Source organism: Macaca fascicularis, chromosome 19, assembly GCF_037993035.2.
Source record: "Macaca fascicularis isolate 582-1 chromosome 19, T2T-MFA8v1.1".
Taxonomy (NCBI): Eukaryota; Metazoa; Chordata; class Mammalia; order Primates; family Cercopithecidae; genus Macaca; species Macaca fascicularis.
Window position 1 is genome coordinate 47,551,706 of NC_088393.1, and position 23,057 is coordinate 47,574,762.

The window sequence follows — 23,057 nt, forward strand, 5'->3', positions numbered from 1 at the left end:
TACAGGTGTGCATCACCACGCCCGGGTAATTTTTGTATTTTTAGTAGAGACAGGGTTTCACCATGTTGGCCAGGCTGGTCTTGAACTCCTGACCTCAAGTGACCCACCCACCTCAGCCTCCCAATGTGCTGGGATTCCAAGCGTGAGCCACCATGCCCAGCCAGACTCAATAAGCCGTTACTGAACAAATGAATGAATGCATACTAAGCAAATCTTACACAGAGGCAGGCAGACACACCAAAATACTCAGACAGAGGCAGAGAGAGGAGTCACAGAGTCGGTTTCTCTAGAATAATTTGAAGCTCTTGGCTCAACATTTATTGCCCCTTTCCTCTGTTCCTCATGTCCCAGAATGCCACCCTCCCAGATGGGGACAGAGTGCTACTGGTACTGGTGGGAGGGGTAGGTGCTGTGGCCATCGTACTCATCAGTGGTGAGGCAGTGCAGCATGAAGTGGCCCAGGTCATGTTTGGAGATGACCCTCGAGGGCCCTCGTCCATCCAGGGTTACTGTGTACGCCCCAGTTAGTGGCTGGTCTCCTGTGAAGTAAAGACAGAAGGGCTGGGTGAAGCAGTCACCTTTCCCCTCCCCCAAAATTTGACCCCCAGAAAGACCTTCCCAGGGTGCCTACTGTGTGCCCAGCCTGGGTGGTGTCACAGCCAAGAATGGACTTCCGGTATGCAGGTGCTCATCTATATCCTTTGCTTCATTCATTCGAGAAATCCTTATTGATTACCTATTATGTGGCCAGGTGCTGGGCACCCAAGCAAGGGACAAAGCAGACAGGAATCCCCTGCCCTGGCCAGTGGCGGTGGCTCATGCCCATCATCCCGGCACTTTGGGAGGCTGAGACAGGAGGATCACTCAAGCCCAGGAGTTTGAAACTAGCCTGGGCAACACAGGGAGACCCTGAGTCCACTAAAAATACAAAAATCAGCCGGGTGCAGTGGTGTGCCTCTGTAGTCCCAACTACTCAGGAGGCTGAGGCTGGAGAATTGCTTGAGCCAGGGAAGCTGAAGCTGCAGGGAGCCATGATCGTGACACTGCACTCCAACCTGGGCGACAGAGCAAGACCTTGTCTCTAACAACAACAACAACAACAACAAATTATCTGACAGTAACCAACTAAACTTAGGGATAAAATGTACCATCACCCAAGCAGAGACAGGCTGGAATTATGCACAGTATGGAACACACACCCTTGGCTGTGTGTTTGCTTGGGACAAAGTGGACGGGAATCGCCTGCCCTGGCTGGGCGCGGTGGCTCACGTCTGTAATCTCAGCACTTTGGGAGGCCAAGGTGGGAGGATCACTTGAGCTCAGGAGTTTGAGACCAGCCAACATGGCCAAACCACATCTCTACAAAAAATGCAAAAATTAGCTGGGTGTGGTAGCTTATGCCTGTAGTCCCAGCTATTTGGGCAACTGAGGCAGGAGAATCACTTGAGCCCAGGAGGCGGAGGTTGCAGTGAGCCAAGATTGTGCCACTGCACTCCAGCCTGGGCAACAGAGGGAGACCCGTCTCAAAAAAAAAAGAAAAAAAAAAAGGAACACACACCCTCACCCCATGTGGCATTCGTGCCCAACATGTTTAATCTGAATCTGTGGCAAAACAGCTAGAAAATTCCAGAATGTGGCCGGGCGCGGTGGCTCAAGCCTGTAATCCCAGCACTTTGGGAGGCCGAGGCGGGTGGATCACGAGGTCAGGAGATCGAGACTATCCTGGCTAACACGGTGAAACCCCGTCTCTACTAAAAAATACAAAAAACTAGCCGGGCGTGGTGGCGGGCGCCTGTAGTCTCAGCTACTTGGGAGGCTGAGGCGGGAGAATGGCGTGAACCCGGGAGGCGGAGCTTGCAGTGAGCCGAGATCACGCCACTGCACTCCAGCCTGGGAGACACAGCGAGACTCCGTCTCAAAAAAAAAAAAAAAAAAAAAATACAAAAAATTAGCCGGGCGAGGTGGCGGGCGCCTGTAGTCCCAGCTACGCGGGAGGCTGAGGCAGGAGAATGGCGTGAACCCGGGAGGCGGAGCTTGCAGTGAGCTGAGATCCGGCCACTGTACTCCAGCCTGGGCGACAGAGCCAGACTCCGTCTCAAAAAAAAAAAAAAAAGAAAATTCCAGAATGTGGGCCTTTTAAAGTTACCTGGCCTGGTTAATGTTATGAGAAACTTAAAGAAAAAGGGCAGGGTAGGTTGAAAAAAATTTTTCTGATTTTTTGATACAGAGTCTTGCTCTGTCACCCAGGCTGGAATGCAGTGGCACAATCTCAGCTCACTGCAACCTCTGCCTCCTAGGTTCAAGCAATTCTTGTGCCTCGGTCTCCTGAGTATCTGGGATTACAGGTGTCCGCCACCACACCTGGCTAATTTTTGAATTTTTAGTAGAGACGGGGTCTCACCATGTTGGCCAGGCTGGTCTCGAACTCCTGACCTCAACTGATCTGCCCACCCTGGCCTCCCAAAGTGCTGGGATTACATATGTGAGCCACTGTGCCGGCCTGACAGTTGAGGAAATTTTACTATGGAGTGGATACTAAATGATATGACAGTAAATGTCACTTTCCTTAGGTGTGATCATGTTTTGTGTGCAAATATCTTTCTTTTAGGAGATAGCTGTCTAGGTATTTAGGAGTGAAGTGAGACAATGTTGTAATTCCTCTCAAATGATTAAGCCAAATATATATGCATATATTTTTTTCACAATATATTCAGCAAAATCTATCTATATATTCATGGAGAGAGAGAGAGGAGGAGAGAGGGAGAGAGAACAGGATAAAAAGCTAAGCACTGAACCTAAACAAAGGGTTTATGTGTATTCACAAACCTTTAATGCATTCAGCTCGGGAGGTTTGAAAGTTTTCACACACTTGGCTGGGCGCAGTGGCTCACACCAGTAATCCCAGCACTTTGGGAGGCCAAGGTGGGCAGATCACAAGGTCAAGAGATCGGGACCAACCTGGCCAACATGGTGAAACCTCGTCTCTACTAAAAATACAAAAATTAGCTGGTCGTGGTGGCGCATGCCTATAGTCCCAGCTATTCTGGGGGCTGAGGCAGGAGAATCACTTGAACCCAGGAGGCAAAAGGTTGCAGTAAGCCAAGATCACGCCACTGAGCTCCAGCCCGGCAATAGAGCGAGACTCTGTCTCCAAAAAAAAAAAAAAAAAAAACAAAGAAAGCCCAGGTATGGTGGCTCACACCTGTAATCCCAGCACTTTGGGAGGCCGAGGTGGGTGGATCACAAGGTCAAGAAGTTGAGACCATCCTGGCTAACACGGTGAAACCCTGTCTCTATTAAAAAATACAAAAAATTAGCCAGGTGTGGTGGCGGGTGCCTGTAGTCCCAGCTACTCGGGAGGCTGAGGCAGGAGAATGGACTACAGGCATTGAGACGGGGTTTCACCGTGTTAGCCAGGACGGTCTTGATCTCCTGACCTCGTAATCCGCCCACCTTGGCCTCCCAAAGTGCTGGGATTACAGGCGTGAGCCACCGTGCCCGGCCATTAATATCTATCTTTTCTTGTCTTTTTCTTTTTTTCTAGACAGGGTCTCACGCTGTTGCCCAGGCTGGAGTGTGGTGGCTCTATCACATCTCATTGCAGCCTTGATCTCCTGGGCTCAAGCCATCCTCAAGCCACAGCCTCCAAATAGCTGGGACTACAGGTGTGTGCCACCATGCCCAGCTAATTTTTTTTTTTTGTATTTACATTGTAGAGATAAGTCTATGTTGCCCAGGCTGGTCTCAAACTCCTGGGCTGAAGCAATCCTTCGTCTTGGCTTCCCAAAGTGACGGAATTACAGGTGTGAACCACCATGCTTGGCCTGCATATCTATCTATCTATCTATCTATCTATCTATCTATCTATCTATCTATCTATCTATCTAATCTCTATCTCCCATACTAGAAATGTAAGCCATGGCCGGGCATGGTGATACAGGCATGTAATCCCAGCTACTCAGGAGGCTGAGGCCCCAGAATCCATAGACATAATGGATTAAACCATTAGCCAGTGGTAATCCCCTCAACCTTCAATCCCTCATCACTCCTCAGAAGGGAAAGTCCCAACCCTCTAATCCAGCCTTAGTCTTTCTGGTGACCAGACCTGAAGCTGCCTAGGGGATGCCAGCTCTCAGTGAACTCATCAGCATAAAAAAAGACATTTATCATTTTGGAGATTCCAAGGATTTTAGGAGTTGTATGCCAGGAAACAGGGACAAAGGCCAAATATATATGTCACAATATCATAGGAAGGTTTGCAATTTTAGGGTGATCAGGGAAGGCCTTGCAGATCTCCCCAGAGGGTAGGAGGGAACAGGCAGATGGCATTGGTGCCACCAGGTCCCTGCCCTGCTTACCTATGTGTGGCGGCATCACAGCCACGTACTTCAGGCCCGATTCCTGCAGCACCTTGTGCATCCGGATGTGGTCATCGGTCACGGCCTGCAGTCGTGGGGGCACCTTGGTGGGGTCCCAGAGCAGGAAAGCTGGAGGGAGGACACAGGGCAGGATCAGCCTGGGCTCTCTCTCTTTCTCTCTCTCTTTTTTGGTTTATTTGAGACAGAGTCTCGCTCTGTCACCCAGGCTGAGTGCAGTGGTGCAATCTCAGCTCACTGCAACCTCTGCCTCCTGGGTTCAAGCAATTTGGCCTCAGCCTCCCCAGTAGCTGGGATTACAGGTGCACACCACCAACCTGGCTAATTTTTGTATTTTTAGTACAGACAGGGTTTCACCATGTTGGCCAGGCTGGTCTCAAACTCCTGACCTCAGATGATCCACCCTCCTCCACCTCCCAAAGTGCTGGAATTATAGGCATGAGCCACTGCGCCCGGCCAAGGGCCCACTTGTCTTGAGGCCAGGACAAAACCCTGCCATGGCTCACCATTGCCTTCCAGTTGCAAAAACAGGGGAGTCTCTGGGCCTCCTCTTTCCCTCACAGGCCAGGTAAGAGCTGTCTGCTGATCACAGTAATTCCAAATCTGACCTCTTCTCACTCTGCCTGGTCCTGTCCACTGTTTCCTCTTGCCTGGACCAGCCCAGCAGCCTCCTCCCTGGTCTCTCAGCCCCTCCTTCCTTCCTCCCAAGGAGCCCATGAACACCCCTATCAGTTTACATCCATAGCTCCATCTCACTCAGAGTAGAAGCAAAGTCCTCATGGCCAGCCCTCAAGGCCCCACCTGATATGGCCCCATCAGCTCTCTGACGTCCCTGCCTACCCTGCCTACCACTCTCCCTTACATGCCTCTGCTCCAGCCAGGTTCTGCCTCTCAGCCTTGGCAATGTCTGATCCCTCTGCCTCTGATGCATTTCCCTCTCTTTTTTATTTTCTCGGAGACAGGGTCTCATTCTGTTGTCCAGGCTGGAGGGCAGTGGTGTGAACATGGCTCATTGCAGCCTTGACCTTCTGGGCTGAAGTGATCCTCCTGTCTTAGCCTCCTGAGGAGTTGGGACCACAGGGGTGAGCCACCAAACCCCCACTTTTTTTTTCTTTTTTTTTTTTTTTTTTTGAGACGGAGTCTCGCTCTGTCGCCCAGGCTGGAGTGCAGTGGCGCTATCTCGGCTCACTGCAAGCTCCGCCTCCCGGGTTTACGCCATTCTCCTGCCTCAGCCTCCCGAGTAGCTGGGACTACAGGCGCCCGCCACCTCGCCCAGCTAATTTTTTTGTATTTTTTTTTTTTGTTTTTTTGAGACGGAGTCTTGCTCTGTCACCCAGGCTGGAGTGCAGTGGCCGGATCTCAGCTCACTGCAAGCTCCTCCTCTCGGGTTCACGCCATTCTCCTGCCTCAGCCTCCCGAGTAGCTGAGACTACAGGCGCCCGCCACTTCGCCCGGCTAGTTTTTTTTGTATTTTTTAGTAGAGATGGGGTTTCAACGTGTTAGCCAGGATGGTCTCGATCTCCTGACCTGGTGATCCACCCGTCTCGGCCTCCCAAAGTGCTGGGATTACAGGCTTGAGCCACCGCGCCCGGCTAATTTTTTTGTATTTTTAGTAGAGACGGGGTTTCATTGTGTTAGCCAGGATGGTCTCGATCTCCTGACCTCGTGATCCGCCCGTCTCGGCCTCCCAAAGTGCTGGGATTACAGGCTTGAGCCACCGGGCCCGGCCCTTTTTTTTTTTTTTTTTGAGACAGAGTTTCCCTCTCGTCACCCAGGCTGCAGTGTAATGGCGCCATCCTGGCCACGCCTGGCTAATTAAAAAAAATTTTTTTAGGCCAGGTGCGGTGGCTCACCTCTGTAATCCCAGCACTTTGGGAGACTGAGGAGGACAGATCGCCTGAGGTTAGGAGTTTGAGACCAGCCTGGCCAACATGGTGAAACCCCCGTCTCTACTAAAAATACAAAAATTAGCTGGGCGTGGTGGTTCATGCCTGTAGTCCTAGCTACTCAGGAGGCTGAGGCTGGAGAATCGCTTGAATCCAGGAGGCGGAGGTTGCAGTGAGCTGAGATCACGCCACTGCACTCCGGCTTGGAAGACAGAGCAAGACTCCATCTCAAAAACAAAGCAGAACAAAACAAAAAAACAAAAATTAGCTGGGTGACTTGGTGCATGCCTGTAATCCCAGCTATTTTCAGGAAGCTGAGGCAGGAGAATCCCTTGAACCTGGGAGGCAGAGGTTGCAGTGAGCCGATATCGCGCCATTGCACTCCAGCCTGGGCGACAGAGCAAAACTCCGTCTCTAAAGAAAAAGAAAGGCCGGGCGCGGTGGCTCAAGCCTGTAATCCCAGCACTTTGGGAGGCCGAGACGGGCGGATCATGAGGTCAGGAGATCGAGACCATCCTGGCTAACACGGTGAAACCCCGTCTCTACTAAAAATACAAGAAAATTAGCCAGGCGAGGTGGCGGGCGCCTGTAGTCCCAGCTACTCGGGAGGCTGAGGCAGGAGAATGGCGTGAACCCGGGGGAGCGGAGCTTGCAGTGAGCCGAGATAGCGCCACTGCACTCCAGCCTGGGGCACAGAGCAAGACTCCGCGTCAAAAAAAAAAAAAAAAAAAAAAAAAGAAAGAAAAAGAAAAAAAAAGTGTTTTTTGTAGTGATGGAGGTCTTACCAAGTTGCCCAGGCTAGTTTTGAACTCCCGGGCTTAAGAGATCCTCCCACCTCGACCTCCTAAAGTGCTGAGATTACGGGTGTGACCCAGGACCCTTTGTCATTTCCCTCTCATAGCCACGTGGCTCCCTGTTTTCTTTGCAGACTTTGCTCAAAGGTCACCTTTCCATGCAGCTTTTCTTGACTGTCCTGCTTAAAATAGCAAAATCCCATCTCCCCCAGCCCAGTTTACCAATTCCTTTTCTTGGGGCCTTGTTTTCTCCCTAGGACCCTTCCCCTGTCGCCACACCCTAGAGTTATTCTGTGACTCTTTCTATCACATTTCCTGCTCCAATCCCAGCCCTTAGAAGTATCTGGAACATTGTAGGTACTCACTAAATATTTGTTCAGGAATTAGCTTTCAACAAGCTATAACTTGGCCAAGCTATACCGGCTGACATTTGTAGAACTTTTACCTCAAGCCAAGAACTATGCTAAATACTTTTAGGAGCAGTTTGGTGAATAGTTAAGAGCTTGGGTTCTGCCTAAAGTCAAGTCCTGTATCGACCACTGGCCAGCTTCCTGTTTCCTCATGTGCAAACTGGGATGATATACATTGTTCAAAGGCTGGGCACAGTGGCTCACACCTGTAATCCCAGCAGTTTGGGAGGCTGAGGTAGGAGGATCAGTTGAGTCCAGCAGTTCTAGACTCGCCTGGGCAAGATTGGTGAGATCCGTCTCTACAAAAAATTAAAAAATTAGCCAGTCGTGATGATCCACACCTGTGGTCTTAGCTGCTCAGAAGACTGAGGTGAGAGGATCACTTGAGCTCAGGAGTTCGAGGCTGCAGTGAGCTGTGATTGCATGACTGCACTCCAGCCTGGACAACAGAGCAAGACCTTGTCTAGAAAAAAAATACATAGTTTGAGTAATGTTAGTGGTTATAAAAGGGTGTGTCACAGAGACCAGCCTGGGCAACATAGCCAGACCCTGTCGCAACAAAAACATTTTTAAAATTAGATGGGCATGGTGGCACATGCCTGTGGTCTCAGCTACTCAGGAGGATCCCTTGAGCCTAGAAGTTGGAGGCTGTAGTAAGTTATGATCACATCATGCTCCCTGCAACCTCCACCTCCAAGTTTCCGGTGATTCTCCTGCCTCAGCCTCCTGAGTAGCTGGGATTACAAGTATGCGCCACCATGCCCAGCTGATTTTTGTATTTTTGGTAGAGACGGGGTTTCACCTTGTTGGCCAGGCTGGTCTCGAACTCCTGACCTCAAGTGATCCACCCGCCTCAGCCTCCCAAAGTGCTGGGATTACAGGTGTGAGCCACCACACCTGGCCCAGGGTTTCCTCTTTTCAGATGAGAAAACTGCGGTGCAGATTGTGAAGTGGTGGCCCAAGGCCACACAGCAAGGATCTCAGGGCCCTATTCCCCTTCTCCTCATTCCATGTTTTTATCTGCAGCCTCCAGCCTCCAGTTCACAATCTCCAATCCAGTCTCTAACTCACCCTGGGTTTCTTTCTTTTTTGTTTTGTTTTGTTGTGTTTTGAGACAGGGTCTCGCTCTGTAGCCCAGGCTGGAGTGCAGCGGTGCAATCACAGCTCACTGCAACCTCCACCTTCTAGGCTCAAAGGCTCCTCCCACCTAAGCTTCCCAAGTAGTGGGGACCGCAGGTGCGTACCAACACACCCAGCTAATTTTCTGTATTTTTTTTGGAGAGATGGAGTTTTGCTATGTTGCCCTGACTGGTCCTGTACTCCTGGACTCAAGCAATCCGCCCACCTTGGCCTCTCAAAGTGCTCGGATTACAGGCGTGAACCACTGTGCCTGGCCTTACTCTGGATTTCTTTCTAATCCTCTCAGTTCCCTCCGTAAAAAACAATCCTCCTCAAGCCCTAATGGATAAACTCCGAGCTTCTTAGATGACAAAAATCTTTCTAATCTTTTACCTTGACATTTGAATATGGAGGGAATATTAAACTCTAATAATCAGAGGGTGGAAGATAATTAAAGGGTGACCATTGCACTGTGGTCCTGGAAGAGAAAGGTCCTTTTCTTGGGACTTGCCGAAGGTGTCGGTGGGTGCGCAGCTCCATTTCAAATAGTTTAGGAAGCCCGGGTGCAGTGGCTCACACCGGCAATCCAGCACTTTGGGAGGCCACATCACTTGAGGTCAGGAGTTCCAGACCAGCCTGGCCAATATGGTGAAACCCCATCTATACTAAAAATACACACACACAAAATTAACCAGACGTGGTGGCGGGCACCTGTAATCCCAGCTACTCAGGAGGCTGAGGCAGGAGGATACCTTGAACCCGGGAGGCGGATGTTGCAGTGAGCCGAGATCATGCCATTGTGCTCTAGTCTGGGTAACACAGTGAAACTCCGTCTCAAAGAAAGCAAAAACAAACAAAAAACCCAAATAGTTTAGGAGAACAAAAACAAAAACTATTTGTGTATGTGTATGTGCATAAACCAATTACAAAACACAATCACAATTTTAAAATCAGGAATATGGGTGTTGGCCAGGTGCAGTGGCTCACGTGTAATCCCAGCACTTTGGGAGGCTGAGGCTGGTGGATCGCTTGAGTCCAGGAGTTTGAAACCAGCCTGGGCAACATGGCGAAACCCTATCTCTACCAAAAATACAAAAATTAGCCAGCCTCATAACCTGGTCTCAAAATAAATAAATAAATAAATAAATCCAAACTTAAAAATTAAAAAAAAAAAAAGGAATACGGTTGTTCACATGACTATTCTTTTAACTTTTCTGTTTATAACTTTTTATAATAAAAAGTTAAAAAGTATATTGAGGACCTACACACTGAAGTAAGCAGCCATGAGGTATGTAAGCTAACTTCAAATGGGTCAGAAAAGAAAACACTGTGTGTCTGTGAACAGAGGGCAGTGGGTATACCGGTGTCCTTTCAATTTTTCTGTAAGTTTGAGATCATTTCCAAAGAAAAAGTTAAGCTGGATTCAATGGCTCATAGCTGTTGTCCTAGCTATTTCAGGGGCTAAAGTGAGGGGATTCCTTGAGCCCAGGAGTTCAAGGGTACAATGAACTATGATCATGCCACTGCACTCCAGCCTGGGTGACAGAGTGAGATCTTATCTCAAAAAAAAATTTTTTTTTAATTAAAAAACAATCCTGGCACACATAAGACTTTAATATTTAGAAAACAATCTAAACAAAAAACAAAAAACAAAATTGAAAAAAGAAAGCATATTAAATCAATTTTACAGGTTCGTCTTTTTCATGGAAGCAAAACTTAACCACTTAAATTGAATTTTTTTTTTTTTTTTTTTTTTTTTTTTGAGACAGAGTCTCGCTCTGTCACCCAGGCTGGAGTGCAGTGGCCGGATCTCAGCTCACTGCAAGCTCCGCCTCCCGGGTTCACGCCATTCTCCTGCCTCAGCCTCCCAAGTAGCTGGGACTACAGTCGCCCGCCACCACGCCCGGCAAGTTTTTTTGTAATTTTTAGTAGAGACGGGGTTTCACCGTGTTAGCCAGGATGGTCTCGATCTCCTGACCTCGTGATCCGCCCGTCTTGGCCTCCCAAAGTGCTGGGATTACAGGCTTGAGCCACCGCGCCCGGCCCCAAATTGATTTTTAAGACATGGGAGAGGCCGGGCGCGGTGGCTCAAGCCTGTAATCCCAGCACTTTGGGAGGCCGAGGCGGGAGGACTGCTTGAGGCCAGGAGTTCAACATCAGCCTGGCCAACATGGCGAAACCTTGTTTCTACCAAAAATACAAAAATTAGCAGGGCATGGGGGCAGGCGCCTGTAATCCCAGCTACTCAGGAGGCTGAGGCAGAAGAATCGCTGCAGGCCAAGATCATAGCACCACGAACCCGAGAGGTGGAGCCTCGGTTGCCATGAGCTCATATTGCGCCACTGCACTCCAGCCTAGGCAATGGAGTGAGACTTCATCTCAAAGAAAAAAAGACATGGGAGAAAAAAACCCAAAAATTAACTGCAGACCATTCCAATCTGGGAACAAAAGTAAGGCCTTGTCTCTACAAAAATATCAAAAAATTAGCCAGGTGTGGTGGTGCATGCCTACAGTCCCAGCCGCTTGGGAGGCTGCAGTGGGGAGGATCACTTGAACCCAGGTTGAGGCTACAGTGAGCCATGGTCGCACCACTGCACTCCAGCCTGGTTGACAGAGCAAGACCGAGTGAACCATTCTGAAATCACAAGGTTACTTGTGTATTACTTTTCCATTTCAAAGCTTGAGGAAAAAAGCCATAAATGATTTCGCTTCCTACCCTCCAGCTAGGTCTGGCCTCCAGGCCTCTTTGCTTGCTTTGTCCTCTGCCTGGAGTGTAATTACAATCATCAGGCAGTCCTCTTTCATGTCACTTCCCTTTCCAGGGAGGCAATTTGTGTGATGAAACACACTTGAGATCAGGAGTTCGAGACCAGCCTGGCCAACATGGTGAAACCCTGTCTCTACTAAGAATACAAAAATTAGCCAGGCGTGGTGGCAGGTGCCTGTAATCTCAGCTACTCGGGAGACTGAGGCAAGAGAATCCCTTGAACCCGGGAGGCAGAGGTTGCAGTAAGCCAAGATCATGCCATGGCACTCCAGCCTGGGCATCAGAGCGAGACTCCATCTCAAACAAACCTCAAAATAACTAAAAATACATACATACACACATACATACATAAATAGATTATACAGGACAACTATTTGCTTAATGTCCTTGTCCCCATAATCAGGAGCTCTGTGAGGGCGGAGACCTAGTATATATCCACAGCTCTATCACTTCCTCTGGCGGGCCCACCCTGACCTCTCTCAGCCTGGGTCAGACACCCCCTCTGGGCTCCCACAGTCCTGTAGTTTCTCCCATTGTGGCCCTATCCCCTCTGCCTGCCTCCCCCATCCCAGCCCTGATGATCTGGATGTCAGTTTGATCCTGGATCTGTTTACCACCTCTCTCCCACCTGTGATCTTGTGTGTGCAGGGCCCAGGGCTGCACAGGTCACCACTGTGTCCCCACCATCACCCAGTAACGTTCAGGCACACAGCTGGTGCTCAGTTAATGCACAGGAACATGGAATGGCTTCAGTGTCACCTTTCAGAGGCCCCTGGGCTACCTTCCCAGTACCCCCCAGTTCAGCCCCACCTCCATGATCCCACCACCCACCCGAGGTGCAGGCCACGACCTTGTCCACACCATGAGCCTTCATGGCTGCCACAATGTTCCGGGCGCCCTCGGACATCACTGTAGTGGGACCTTAGAGGGGACAGAGAGTGGCTGTCACTGGTGGGCGGCGGCGGCGGCAGGGGTGGCAGGGGTGGGGCTGGGGGCGGGGGTGGCGCTGGGGGCCGAGGTGTAGGGGAGGGCCGTGGGCAGAGGGGGGGCTCAGTACTGAGGTCATTGCGGGTGCCCAGCAGCACGATGACAGCATCCTGCCCAGCCACGGTCTTGTCCACATCGGCTGCCTGCAGAACATCCCCCACTACCACGTGGGCCGGCTGGGGCCCCTCTGATGGCAGCCTGGAGGAGTCCCGCACCAGCACCGTCACTTCGTAACCTGTGGACAAAGAGGAGGAGAGAGGCTGGTCAGTAGGCTTGTGGGCTGGCACTATTGGGCTCCAGGGGCTGGGTCTTAGAAGCCACCATGAACGCTCAAATCCATCCCCTCCTCTATTCTGGGGAAGTGGTCTTCAAACTTTTTTTTTTTTTTTTTTTTTTTTGAGACGGAGTCTCGCTCTGTCGCCCAGGCTGGAGTACAGTGGCCGGATCTCAGCTCACTGCAAGCTCCGCCTCTGGGGTTTACCCCATTCTCCTGCCTCAGCCTCCCAAGTAGCTGGGACTACAGGTGCCCTAGCTGGGACTACAGGCGCCCGCCACCTCGTCCAGCTAGTTTTTTGTATAGAGACGGGGTTTCACCGTATTAGCCAGGATGGTCTCGATCTCCTGACCTCGTGATCCGCCCGTCTCAGCCTCCCAAAGTGCTGGGATTACAGGCTTGAGCCACCGCGCCCGGCCAAGTCTTCAAACATTTTTTGTTTTTGTTTGTTTTGTTTTTGAGACAGGGTCTTGCTCTCTTGCCCAGGCTGCTGTGCAGTGGTGCAATCACAGCTCACTGCAGCCTCAACTTCCCGGGTTCAACTGATCCCCCCATCTCAGCAGCCCAAGTAGCTGGGACTACAGTGTGCACCACCACACCCAGCTAATTTTGCAATTTTTTTTTGTAGAGAAGGGGTTTTGCCATGTTGCCCAGGCTGGTCTTGAACTCCTGGGCTCAGGTGATCTGCTTGCCTCAGGCTCCCCATGAGCCACTGCGCCGTGGCCTTCAAACATTTTTGCTGGCATACCTACAATTGATGCTTAGTATTGGGCTGGTTATTAAAATAGACCATACCTTGGCCAGGCATGGTGGCTCACGCCTGTAATCCCAGCACTTTGGGAGGCTGAGCCAGGCAGATCACCTGAGGTCAGGAGTTTGAGACCAGCCTGGACAACATGATGAAACCCCATCACTACTAAAAAATACAAAATTAGCTGGGCATGGTGGTACATACCTGTAATCCCAAGTACTTGGGAGGCTGAGGCAAAAGAATCACTTGAACCTGAGAGGCGGAGGTTGCAGTGAGCAGAGATTGCACCAGTGCACTCCAGCCTAGGTGACAGAGTGAGACTCCATCTCAAAAAAAAAAAGACCATAACTTCATACCTTCATAATTCATAAATAATCTGAACTGAAGCCTCCAAGCACCACACCCTGTAACTTCCCTTCCCTCTATTTATTATTATTATTTTTTGAGACGGAATCTCACTCCATAACCCGGGCTGGAGTGCAGTGGCACGATCTCGGCTCACTGCAACTTCTGCCTCCCGGGTTCAAGTGATTTTTCTGCTTCAACCACCCGAGTAGCTAGGACTACAGGCACGTGCCATCATGCCTGGCTATTATTATTAATTTTTTTGAGATGGAGTCTCACTCTGTTGCCCAGGCTGGAGCACAGTGGCGTGATCTCAGCTCACTGCAACCTCTGCCTCCTAGGTTCAAGCGATTCTTCTGCCTCAGCCTCCCGAGTAGCTGGGACTACAGGTGCATGCCACCACATTGGGCTAATTTTTGTGTTTTTAGTAGAGATGGGGTTTCACCATGTTGGCCAGGCTGGTCTTGAACTCCTAACCTCAGGTGATCCACCTACCTTGGCCTCCCAAAGTGCTGGGATTACAGGTGTAAGCCACTGTACCCAGCCAGCAACTTCCCTACCCTGTAACAACTAAAGGGTTAATGCTGGCACTGCACTGGTCTCTGCCTCCCATCCATGGTCCCGGAGGAAACTGAGGTCCTGAGGAGGACATGGGTGACCTACAGACTGACAAGTGCTTGGATTGGTCCCAGCCCTGCTGCCTGGCCTTACTGCTGGGAAGCCCAGTCCTCCTTTAGTGGTCATAACAGATTTTTAATATTGTCTTAGTATATTCCTTCCCAAAATAATTTTGGATAATTTTGTTCCTCTCCAACACACACACACATACACACACATTTTAAAGTTCACAACTAACATATTTCTTCCTTTGTTTTAAACATTGGCAAAGGATGTTAACATTTGGGTATACTGTAATAGCTATATATATACATATACATATATATATATACACATATACACATACACACACACACACACACACATATATATATATATATATATATATATATTTAGAGACAGGGTCTTGCTCTGTTGCCCAGACTGGAGTGCAGGGGCACCAATCATAGCTCACTGTAACCTCAAATTCCTGGGCTCATGCCTATTATAATCCCAGAGCTTTGGGAGGCCAAGACAGGAAGATTGTTTGAGGCCAGGAGTTTGAGACCAGACTGGGCAACATAGTGAAACCCTGTCTCTGCAAAAAAATAAAAAAATCTAGCCAGGTGTGCTGGTGCAACCTGTAGTCTCAGCTATTCAGGTGGCTGAGGCTGTAGTGAGCTATGATTGCACCACTGCACTCCAGCCTGGGCTACAGAATGAGACTCTGTCTCAAAAATAAATACATAAAATTAAATTAACAAAAAGTTTAGGCTAGTACCTGGCACAGAAATAAGAGCTACCTGGTGCTGGGCGCGATGACTCACGCCTGTAATCCCAGCACTTTGGGATGCCAAGGCAGGTGGGTCACCTGAGGCCGGAAGTTTGAGACCAGCCTGACCAACATGGGGAAACCCCACCTCTACTAAAAATACAAAATTAGCCAGGCATGGTGGCTAATAATCCCAGCTACTTGGGAGGCTGAGGCAGGAGAATTGCTTGAACCTGGGAGGCGGAGGTTGTGGTGAGCTGAGATCATGACATTGCACTCCAGCCTGGGCAAAAAGAGCGAAACTCCATCTCAAAAAAAAAAAGAGCTACCTGGTTGTTTGCTATTATCATGCCTTTTTTTTTTTTTTAATTTTTTTTATTTTATACAGCTAGGGTTTCATTCTACTGAGCAGTCTAGGGAAACATAAAGGCCAGCTGTGGTGGCTCACGCTTGTAATCCCAGCACTTTTGGAGGCCAAGGCGGGTGGATCACTTGAGGTCAGGAGTTTGAGACCAGCCTGGCCAACATAGTGAAACCCCGTCTCTACTAAAAATATGACAAATTAGGCCGGGCGCGGTGGCTCACGCCTGTAATCCCAGCACTTTGGGAGGCTGAGGTGGGCGGATCACGAGGTCAGGAGATCGAGACTAACACAGTGAAACCCCGTCTCCATTAAAAATAAAAAAAAATTAGCCAGGCGTGGTGGCAGGCGCCTGTAGTCCCAGCTACTCGGGAGGCTGAGGCAGGAGACTCACTTGAACCCAGGAGGCAGAGATTGCAGTGAGCTGAGATTGTACCATTACGTGCCAGCCAGGGCAACAAGAGCGAAACTCCGTCTCAAAAAAACAAAACAAAACAAACAAATAACAACAAAAAACACAAAAAACAAAAAACCCAAAAAGATACAATAAAAAAATTAAAAAGAGAGATGGGGTTTTGCATGTTGACCAGGCTGGTCTTGAACTCCTGGGCTCAAGTAATCTGCCTGGTATGGCCTTCCAAAGTGCTGGGATTACAGGCATGAACCACCGAGCCTGGCCTATTACATCTTTTAACCATTTTGCGACTTTATCTCCTGGCCTGGACCAGGCCTGCGTCTCCTTCCTGGTCCCTTTCCTGGGTCCTCCCTGGGCTCCTGGACCGAGTCCTGCCCTCTCCAATCCATATTCCACACAGCAGCCAGACAGAGCTTTCCACAGAAAGATTTAAGTGCCTCCCTGCTCAGTTGCCTCTCACAAGCCTGAAATGCCCTCTGATAAAACCCATGCTCCTCATGCCAGCCTTCCAGGCCCCTCGGGATCTCGCTTCTCCTATCCAGCCTCTGCTGAAGGCTCTGCCCTCTTCACCCACAGTACTTTTTTTTTTTTTTTTTTTGAGATGGAGTCTCGCTCTGTCGCCCAGGCTGGAGTGCAGTGGCCGGATCTCAGCTCACTGCAAGCTCCGCCTCCCGGGTTCACGCCATTCTCCTGTCTCAGCCTCCCGAGTAGCTGGGACTAGAGGCGCCCGCCACCACGCCCGGCTAATTTTTTGTATTTTTAGTAGAGACGGAGTTTCACCATGGTCTCAATCTCCTGACCTCGTGATCCGCCCGCCTCAGCCTCACAAAGTGCTGGGATTACAGGTGTGAGCCACCCTGCTGGGCTTTTTTGTTTTGTTTTGTTTTTGAGACGAAGTCTCGCTCTGTTGCCCAGGCTGGAGTGCAGTGGCGCAGTCTCCGCTCACTGCAACCTCTGCTTCCTGGGTTCTAGTGATTCTCCTGCCTCAGCCTCCCAAGTAGCTGGGATTACAGGCGCCTGCCACCATGCCTGGCTAACTTTTTGTATCTTTTTTTTTTTTTTTTTTGAGAAGGAGTCTCGCTCTGTCGCCCAGGCTGGAGTGCAGTGGCCGGATCTGGCTCACTGCAAGCTCTGCCTCCTGGGTTCACGCCATTCTCCTGCCTCAGCCTCCCGAGTAGCTGGGACTACAGGCGCCCGCCACCTCGCCTGGCTAGTTTTTTGTATTTTTTAGTAGAGACGGGGTTTCACCGTGTTAGCCAGGATGGTCTCGATCTCATGACCTTGTGATCTGCCCGTCTCGGCCTCCCAAAGTGCTGGGATTACAGGCTTGAGCCACCATGCCTGGCCCTTTTTGTATCTTTAGTAGAGATGGGGTTTCACTATGTTGACCAGGCTGGTCTCGAACTCCTGACCTCGTGATCCACCTGCCTCGGCTTCCCATAGTGCTGGGATTACAGGTCTGAGCCACTGCACCCGGCCTTAACTGCTCTTCCTTTAGTTCCTCAAATGCATGGTGCTGCTTCCTGCCTTCTGGCCTTTGCACGTGCTGTGCCCTCTGCCTGGAACACCCTTTACTCTCTTTCCCCAGTCCCCCCAGTCACTTGTACTTCCTCTGTATGCTGACCTGCAGCAAACCAAGCACTCTGTGGGTCCAGGGACTGTGTCATATTTCCTGCCATCTCCCTGGCCCTTTATAAACACAAAAGCACAGGCATTACTGTCCCAGGGACCTTGGTCCAAACTCCAGCTCTGCCACCTACCAGCTGAGGAACCTCATGCAACCTCTTCCATGATTGGACCTCAGCTTTCTCATCTCTGAAGTGAAGATCACAGTACCAGCATCCCCATGCTATGTGACCACCTTTCATAGGGGAATGACACAAGATCTGTGCTGCCCTCACACATGGGGGAGCAGCAGGGGCTTGCATGGGGCCAATATGGGCATTCTTTTTTTTTTTTTTTTTTTTGAGACGAAGTCTCACTCTCTTGCCCAGGCTGGAGTGCAGTGGTGTGATCTCGGCTCACTGCAACCTTCGCCTCCCAGGTTCAAGTGATTCTCCCACCTCAGCCTCCAGAGTAGCTGGGATTACAGGTGTGCGCCACAATGCCCGGCTAATTTTGTATTTTTAGTAGAGATGGGGTTTCACCATGTTGGCCAGGCTGGTCTCGAACTTAAATGACCTGCCTGCCTTGGCCTCCTGAAATGTAGGGATTACAGGGGTTAGCCACTGCACTGGGCTTAATGTGGGCATTCTTTTTTTTTTGAGATGGGGTCTTGCTCTGTAGCCCAGGCTGGAGTACAGTGGCACAGTCTCGGCTCACTGCAAGCTGTGCCTCCTGGGTTCATGCCATTCTCCTGCCTCAGCCTCCCGAGTAGCTGGGAATACAGGGGCCCGCCACCACGCCTGGCTAATTTTTTTTATTTTTCGTAGAGATGGGGTTTCATCGTGTTAGCCAGGATGGTTTTGATATCCTGACCTTGTGATCCACCTGTCTCGGCCTACCAAAGTGCTAGGATTACAGGCGCCCGGCATGATTTTTCATATTTTCCTTTGCTCTATCCTTCTCTACCTATGTGTATATATATGTGTGTCTATATAAACATTAAATATAGTATATATTACATATGATAAGTATATACATATGTCTAGAAACACATGTATATGCACACACACACATATATATACTTTTTTCCTATTTTATTTTATTTTATTTTATTTTATTTATTTTTTTTTTTATTTTTTTTTTTTGAGACGGAGTCTCGCTCTGTAGCCCAGGCTGGAGTGCAGTGGCCGGATCTCAGCTCACTGCAAGCTCCGCCTCCCGGGTTCACACCATTCTCCGGCCTCAGCCTCCCGAGTAGCTGGGACTACAGGCGCTGCCACCTCGCCCGGCTATTTTTTGTATTTCTTAGTAGAGACGGGGTTTCACCGTGTTAGCCAGGATGGTCTCGATCTCCTGACCTCGTGATCCGCCCATCTCGGCCTCCCAAAGTGCTGGGATTACAGGCTTGAGCCACCGCGCCCGGCCACTTTTTTCCTATTTTAGAGTAAGTTGTAGAGGTCGTGCCCTTTTTAGTCTTTTTAATTTTTATTTATATTTTTTATAGAGATGTGGGTCTTCCTGTGTTACCTGTTACCCAGGCTGGTCTCAAACTGCTGGACTCAAGTAGTCGACCCACTTCAGCTTCCCAAAGTGCTGGGATTACAGGCGTGAGCCATGGTGCCTGGCCTCTTTTTAAGCTTTTAAAAAATCTCAGCCATCGGCCACGCATGGTGGCTCACACCTGTAATCCCAGCACTTTGGGAGGCCAAGGCGGGCGAATCACGAGGTCAGGAGATGGAGACCATCCTGGTTAACACGGTGAAACCCCGTCTCTACTAAAAATACAAAAAAAAATTAGCCGGGCATGGTGGCGGGCACCTGTAGTCCCAGCTACTTGGATGGCTGAGGCAGGATAATGGCGTGAATTCGGGAGGCGGAGCTTGCAGTGAGCCGAGATTGGGCCACTGCACTCCAGCCTGGGCGACAGAGTGGCACTCTGTCTCAAAAAAAAAAAAAAAAAAAAAAAATCTCAGCCATCAATACAAAAGATTTCATTGCCTAACCTGGTGTACACAAACCCACACATATATAATTGAAATGTTTCATAAAACTAATACTTAAAGTGATACATTTTGATACTATGTCATCATTTGTCACCCTATATTGTTGATACACATTGTGACCATATGTTTCAGATCTCACTATAACTCACAGTTTGAGAAGCATCAGGTTGCAACAACCCTGCAAGGTAGGTATCATTATCCTGTCCACATTGATGGGGAAACTGAGACAATTTTAGGCAACTGGGCCAGGATCACACAGCTAGTAGGTAGAGAAGGTTGAATTTTTACCTAAGTGAGTCTGATCCAGAGACTGCAAAATTCAGTGCTAGTCTAAGTACTTCCTACATAAGATCTCATTTAATTATCCCAAGAGCCCTAGGGCAAGTACTACCAGTTTCACCATGACCTTACACATGTCTAGGTACACAGATGACAAGGCATTTGGCCACACAGGCTGTAAGCCGCGGAGCTGGTGACTTGAATGTGGGCAGGCTGGCACCAGAGTTCATGCCTGTCAAGACTCTTGGTCCTACAGAACCATTGTGAACTCCAGTTAATCCAAGCCCTTTCCCTCCCTCCCTCCCTCCCTCCCTCCCTCCCTCCCTTCCTTCCTTCCTTCCTTCCTTCCTTCCTTCCTTCCTTCCTTCCTTCCTTCCCTCCTTTCTTCCTTCCTTCCTTCCCTCCTTCCTTCCTTCCTTCCTTCCCTCCTTCCTTCCTTCCCTTCTTTCTTCCTTCCTTCCTTCCCTCCCTCCCTCCTTCCCTCCCTTCCTTCTTTCCTTTCGTCTTGCTGTGTCACCCAGACTGGAGTGCAGTGGTGCAGTGATGCAATCTTAGCTCGCTGCAACTTCCGCCTCCCAGGTTCAAGTGATTCTTGTGCCTCAGCCTCCCAAGTACCTGGGATTACAGGTAAGTACTACTGTGCCCAGCTAATTTTTTTTTTTTTTTTTTTTTTTTTGAGATGGAGTTTCGCCCTTGTCACCCAGGCTGGAGTGAAGTGGTGCAATCTCGGCTCACCACAACCTCTGCCTCTTGGGTTCAAGCTATTCTCCTGCCTCAGTCTCCTGAGTAGCTGCGATTACAGGCGCCCGCCACCACGCCCGGCTAATTTTTCATATTTTTAGTAGAGACGGGGTTTCACTATGTTGGCCAGGCCTCCTGACCTCGTGATCCACCTGCCTCAGCGTCCCAAAGTGCTGAGATTACAGGCGTGAGCCACCGCACCCGGCCTCTTTTTCTTTCTTTTTATTTATTTTTTTAAATTTTAGAGACAGGGTCTCACCCTGTCACCCAGGCTGGAGTGCAGTGGTGCAAACACAGCTCACTGTAGCCTTGAACTCCTGAGCTCAAGCAATCCTCCCACCTCAGCCTTCTGAGTAGCTGGGACTACAGGCATGCATCACCATGCCCAGCTAATTTATTTTTATTTTTTATATTTTTGTAGAGATGGGGTCTTGCTATGTTGCCCAGGATAGTCTCAAACTCCTGGCCTCAAGCCATCCTCCCGCCTTGCCCTCCCAAAGTGCTGGGATTACAAGCATGAGCCACTGTGCCTGGCCAGCCCTTCCCTTTGCTGATGGGGACATCAAAGCTGAGAGCTGGAAAGAGATTTTTCAGAGCCACAGCTCTGAAGCTCCCTAGGCTCCAGTTCTTAATCCCCCTGAGTGCAGTCCCAGCTATGACCAGCAGGGATGGGCAAGTGGAATTAGTGGATTTCCATGTGACTCAGCACCTTTCAACTTCTCTCACTTCCTTCTCTCCCAGTAAGTGCTTATCAGCAAATTGGTTTTTACTGAGAGGCCCACAGCTCCCCACTCTCCACAAGTCAAGATCGTCACGGGGTCTCCCTGGGGAAGGGAAGAGTTTCCAACCCAGTGAAGAACTTTCAGAGTCCCTCCAAGGGAGACAGCAGAGTGGGGTCCTGGTGGCCTCCACCCTTTTGGGGCACGCAGATAGTCAATATCTTCAGCGTCACCAAGGCCTGTAAGGGTGGGGCCCCATATCTGGAAGTCCCAGGCCCAGCTGGGAGTTGGTCAAGTCTGGGCTGTGGGGGCAGGGAGTGCTGGGGGATGGTTATCCCCTTTCCTGCCCTCTCTCCTGGGGCAACTCCACATTTTCAGACCTCATTGACTTTCCCAGGACTGCTGTCCCCAAGTCTTCACTCATGTTTCTCTGTGACTCCTTCCCATTAGGTACTCACAGCAACCTGACCCCCCAACTTTTTCAATTGCCAGCCTGGGGACTTGTGGTGGTTAAGAGCATGAGCTGGGTTCAAATCCCAGCCCTGTTAGTTACCAGCTGTGTGATGCTGGGCAAGTCACTCTCTGGGCCTCAGTTTTCTCATCTGTCAAGTAGGGTAATACTAGTTCCCACTCCATTTTGAGAGCTCTCATGTGAAGAGATGACAGAGCAAGCTTGGCTTAGTAAATCCTCTCTGGGTGTGCGAACAACCACCACCACAACCACAATAATGACAACTGCATTGCATAAGAGCTCTGGACTTACACATGACTGTGCCACGGGAGTCCCCCCGGGGTTCCCGGGGCCAATTCCTCTCTGGCTTGGACTCACATGAACTTGGATCTCACATCTTTTCCCATTTCTGCTCCCGTGGCCGCTTGCTTTGGCCCCTGAGTTCTCATACACCTGGCTGGGGCGCTCATGGCCCCAATCAGCCTCGGCCCTGCCCCATGGTGCCCCTTCCTAAAGCTCTGCCCGTCCGTTCCGTGACACGCCCCGCCCGCCCCGGCTCATGCCTGCTTGCACCGCCTGCGCCAGGGTGGTGAGCCCGGTCTGGCCAGTGGCGCCGAAGATCGCGATCTTCTTGACGGCCATCCTGCGAGATCGTGGGGGTGCAAGGCCTCAGAGTCTCGGCACGCGCGGGAACCTACTGGCTGCTGGGCGGCGCCCTCTGCCCTACTCAAGCAGGAACAACTGGGCGGAGCTGGCTCGAAGGGCCACGCCTCAGCCCAGCTCCGCCCGCGGCTCAGGTCAAGGGACGCGGCCTAACGCGGGTGGGCGGGGCAGGAGTCAGCTGGCATTCGCTCACCGCCCAGCACCGCCCTCTCTGCCGGCCACTTAGGTCGGAAGGCGGGGCCACAGAAGGCCACGCCTCCACATAGGAACAAACCGAGTGGGCGGAGCCGAGGTAATTTGTCACTCAGCGTCCTGCCTCCGCGCTCTACCTCCCGGAGAGGGGCGGGGCCAGGCGAGCCACGCCCACGGCCTCTTGTAGCTCACGCCCCTTCTCGCAGAGCCTGGAGCGATCTGGGGCGCACTGTAAGCCCCAGAGCCTCCCAGAACCAGCAAGGGGAGAAAGTGAGGGAGGACAGAGTGTGTGTGTGCACTTGAGTGCAAGACACTGTGTCACGGCATATCTATGCACTTATATGACCCTGTGTGACTCAGTGACCGGAAGGGCAAGCATGACTGTGGGCGACACCTTGTGTCATCCTCCGTGTGTGATCCCGTGTTACAGTGTGACTACACGTGCGTGACACCACGTGTGCCAAGCATTGATTCTGTTCTTTTGTGACCTTGTGGTGACACCGTGGGTGACACTGCGTCAGCCTGTACGATAGGGTGTGGGACGTGTGAG

The 23,057-nt window shown here is 50.5% G+C and overlaps 1 protein-coding gene across 2 annotated transcripts; it reads right to left on the reverse strand.

Annotated features, from left to right (window-relative positions):
* Positions 1-281: 281 nt before the first annotated feature.
* Positions 282-22,355, reverse strand: BLVRB (biliverdin reductase B). 2 transcript variants are annotated; one of them, XM_045379186.2, is made up of 5 exons: positions 22,216-22,355; positions 12,410-12,574; positions 12,184-12,273; positions 4,359-4,487; positions 282-539 (listed from the first exon to the last, which is right to left on the reverse strand). In XM_045379186.2, exons 1-5 carry the CDS (start codon positions 22,292-22,294, stop codon positions 382-384), a joined length of 621 nt encoding a protein of 206 aa, XP_045235121.1. In that variant the 5' UTR covers positions 22,295-22,355; the 3' UTR covers positions 282-381. The 2 variants fall into 2 exon arrangements, with proteins under 2 accessions (XP_045235121.1, XP_073879719.1); XM_074023618.1 differs by having other exon boundaries at positions 21,965-22,355.
* Between the last annotated feature and the right edge of the window lie 702 nt (positions 22,356-23,057).